Source organism: Chaetura pelagica, unplaced genomic scaffold, assembly GCF_000747805.2.
Source record: "Chaetura pelagica isolate M959 unplaced genomic scaffold, ChaPel_1.0 scaffold108, whole genome shotgun sequence".
NCBI lineage: Eukaryota > Metazoa > Chordata > Aves > Apodiformes > Apodidae > Chaetura > Chaetura pelagica.
In genome coordinates this window covers 2,948,520-2,951,221 of record NW_009970718.1, presented here as the reverse complement: position 1 = coordinate 2,951,221, position 2,702 = coordinate 2,948,520, and the positions used below count along the sequence as shown (strand labels likewise).

General features: G+C 33.1%; 1 protein-coding gene across 1 annotated transcript in view; it reads left to right on the top strand.

Moving 5' to 3' along the window:
- The window catches only part of ADAMTS20 (ADAM metallopeptidase with thrombospondin type 1 motif, 20), an 88,932-nt gene that overhangs the window by 46,683 nt on the left and 39,547 nt on the right, over window positions 1-2,702 (top strand). The window contains exons 16-17 of the mRNA XM_010006297.1: window positions 1,118-1,213; window positions 2,454-2,632. Coding sequence (XP_010004599.1) covers window positions 1,118-1,213; window positions 2,454-2,632 — 275 coding nt within the window. The remainder of the gene's footprint in view (window positions 1-1,117; window positions 1,214-2,453; window positions 2,633-2,702) is intronic.

The following is a 2,702-nucleotide window of genomic DNA, read 5'->3' as shown; positions in this document are numbered from 1 at the left end:
CAGGAATGCACACAAGAGGTTGTAGCTAGCTGATCACTGGAACTTCAGTGTCCAAGGGAGGCCTATGACATCCATAGGCTAATGACTGAAAATATTGTCGGAGGAAATTTTCTTTTCCAAAACATTCTGAGTTAAGATCACTAGATAAGTATGTCAAAATCTGTGCACTTGATCTTTTTATTTTAACTTCACCTGGTTCCTTTCCACACTGACCCATGTCATTTTACTAAGGGAGAATTTGGAATTAGGCAATAGTGGCCTGAGGTACATGCTCGTATTCATACAGTTACAATGTTACTATTACATTTTTAAGCAGTAGTGAAATAATAATCAGAAATTCATTACAATGAGATACTCATCTCCCATTTACTTAATTTCCATTTTATGTACACATAATTATTATGTTGGCTATTATTATTGCATCAAATTATAATAGCTGAGGATCATGTGAAAAATAGTCATTCTCAGTGCCTTAGTATATATATCTTGTATCCTTGACAAAATGCTATGCAGTTTTGTTTATAGTTTCCTCCTGTCATTTGTATTCTGTCATTATACTACCACAAGGTCTTCAGCGTGTAAAACGAGGGGCTTTTTTTGAGTATATTTCTTTCTTCTCAATATTTTGGTAGTTTGACCAAATGCTGTGTCTTAATCCAGAGCATCTAGTGGGTCAATTTGCAATTGCATTGCTGCCCCCAGCTGGTGCATATGGTGGACCTGTGATTAGAGTAAATGTTCATTTAAATGCATGGCATTGTTTTACTATACTTGACTGCTTCCAAAAGCAGTGCCACTGCTACTCAGATTTTTCTGAGTAGGTTGAACTCATGTTATTAGTAAAGAATTGAGTTCATATTTCCGAACACAGGAATAAGTTTTAATGAAAATAAAAGTTCGTTTCCACTGATTAAAAATCTAAACAAAACCCAACAACAAAGAAATTTTAATAAGCATTAAGATATTAATATTCCCTTCCTAAAACATGAAGGCTTTCAGCAGTAGTGATCATGGATGCTCTGGAGGGTTTTGTGAATAAAGCTAGTTAAATGTATATTTGTATTTACTATTTTTCAACTATATCTATATTATTAATTTGGGAATAATTACATTGCAGGTTATAATGTTGTAGTAAGTATTCCCAAAGGAGCAACCAACATTGATATTCGGCAGCACAGCTACTCAGGGAAACCAGAAGATGACAACTACCTTGGTAAAAGCCTCCTGTTTGTAACATTGACAAATAGTTTTTGTGCACTTGCCAGAAGTCTGCTCTAGATGCGTATTATCAGAGGTCTGATAAAGTCTTTAGAGCAAATATCTAATTACATTGTATAGTCATTTGCCTAAGTCTCTCACAGATATTAGTGAAAAAAAAATGAGATCTTGTTAGGTTTCTAGTTTTGAAATGTGTGTTAATATGTCAGAGAATAGGATTTACAGCATGTTGCATCATTTTGTCAACTTTTTCACTTTAATGTGGCAACTTTAATTACAGTTCCACAAGTGAGCTTGGGAATAATGCAGATATGTGTGGGTTTAAATCATGGAAGGAAACACACATTTTATTTATAAAGAAAGCAGTCTGACCTTCAGCAAACTTAGTTGTCTCACATTTCTCAGTCTGAAGATCACTTTTGATAGATTTTCAAGTGTGTGAGCAGCAAAGGTTCATTAATATATTCTACCAAGAATCTTGGTTGTTCTATTTCACAGTGCTTACATTATGTTTGAAGTGCCTGAGAGAATATTGGTGCATATTTTCCTTCTCCCTCCTTACCATCCTACTCAACAACCTTAAGTTTTCAAAATTATTTCCTTGCCACCTGTTGTCCTGTTGTTGCACTTGCATCTCACAGGACACAGAAACAACCCTCACCCCTGGTACTAGCTACTATTTCAAGTGCAGTGATGCCTGAATATCATACCTTTACTAAAAATTGTACTTTATTTTTAAATTTAAACTTGTTATTCATCTTTGTTATTGTAAATTAGTCATTATATTAAATAATTATTGTAAATGTTTAATAATTTACTTTATTTTGACTTTAACATTTACTTTTAAAAGCCACTTTGCTAAAAGTAGCTCTAGAAAATACCAGATTGTGGGTTGTAGAATAGGCCGGAAATACAGGTAGTTATTGTTTCTTTTTACAGTAGCAGGACCTAACCAAATTTTAAAGTGATTCCTGCATCCATCCTTCAGTATAACAAATGTTATTGAAAGTGTGTTTTTAATGCAGAGAAAATCCATGACAGCTGCTCAGGTGAAAATTACTGATAGTCAGGATTGAATGAATGCCTTAGAATCTGTTTGATACAACTTTGAAGTACTACACATGGACTAAAATAAAGCTAAGTGTTGTTGAGAAGATACATTATTCAAAGTTTTTGTTGTTAGAACCTTTTAATTAAATAGATGTTTTGTTTCAAATATTTTATTTTGCTTATAGCTTTATCTGATATTCATGGAAATTTTATCTTGAATGGAAATTTTGTTGTAAGCATGTCAAAAAGAGAACTCAACATTCAAGGAGCCATTTTTGAATACAGTGGTTCAAACAGTACAATAGAACGAATTAACAGCACTGACAGAATTGAAGAAGAGCTAACCTTACAGGTGCATGTTTACTTTTTTCATAAGTTGGAAAATTTGCTATGTGATCATTATGTTAATAATTTTGTGTTCAAATTCACTGAAA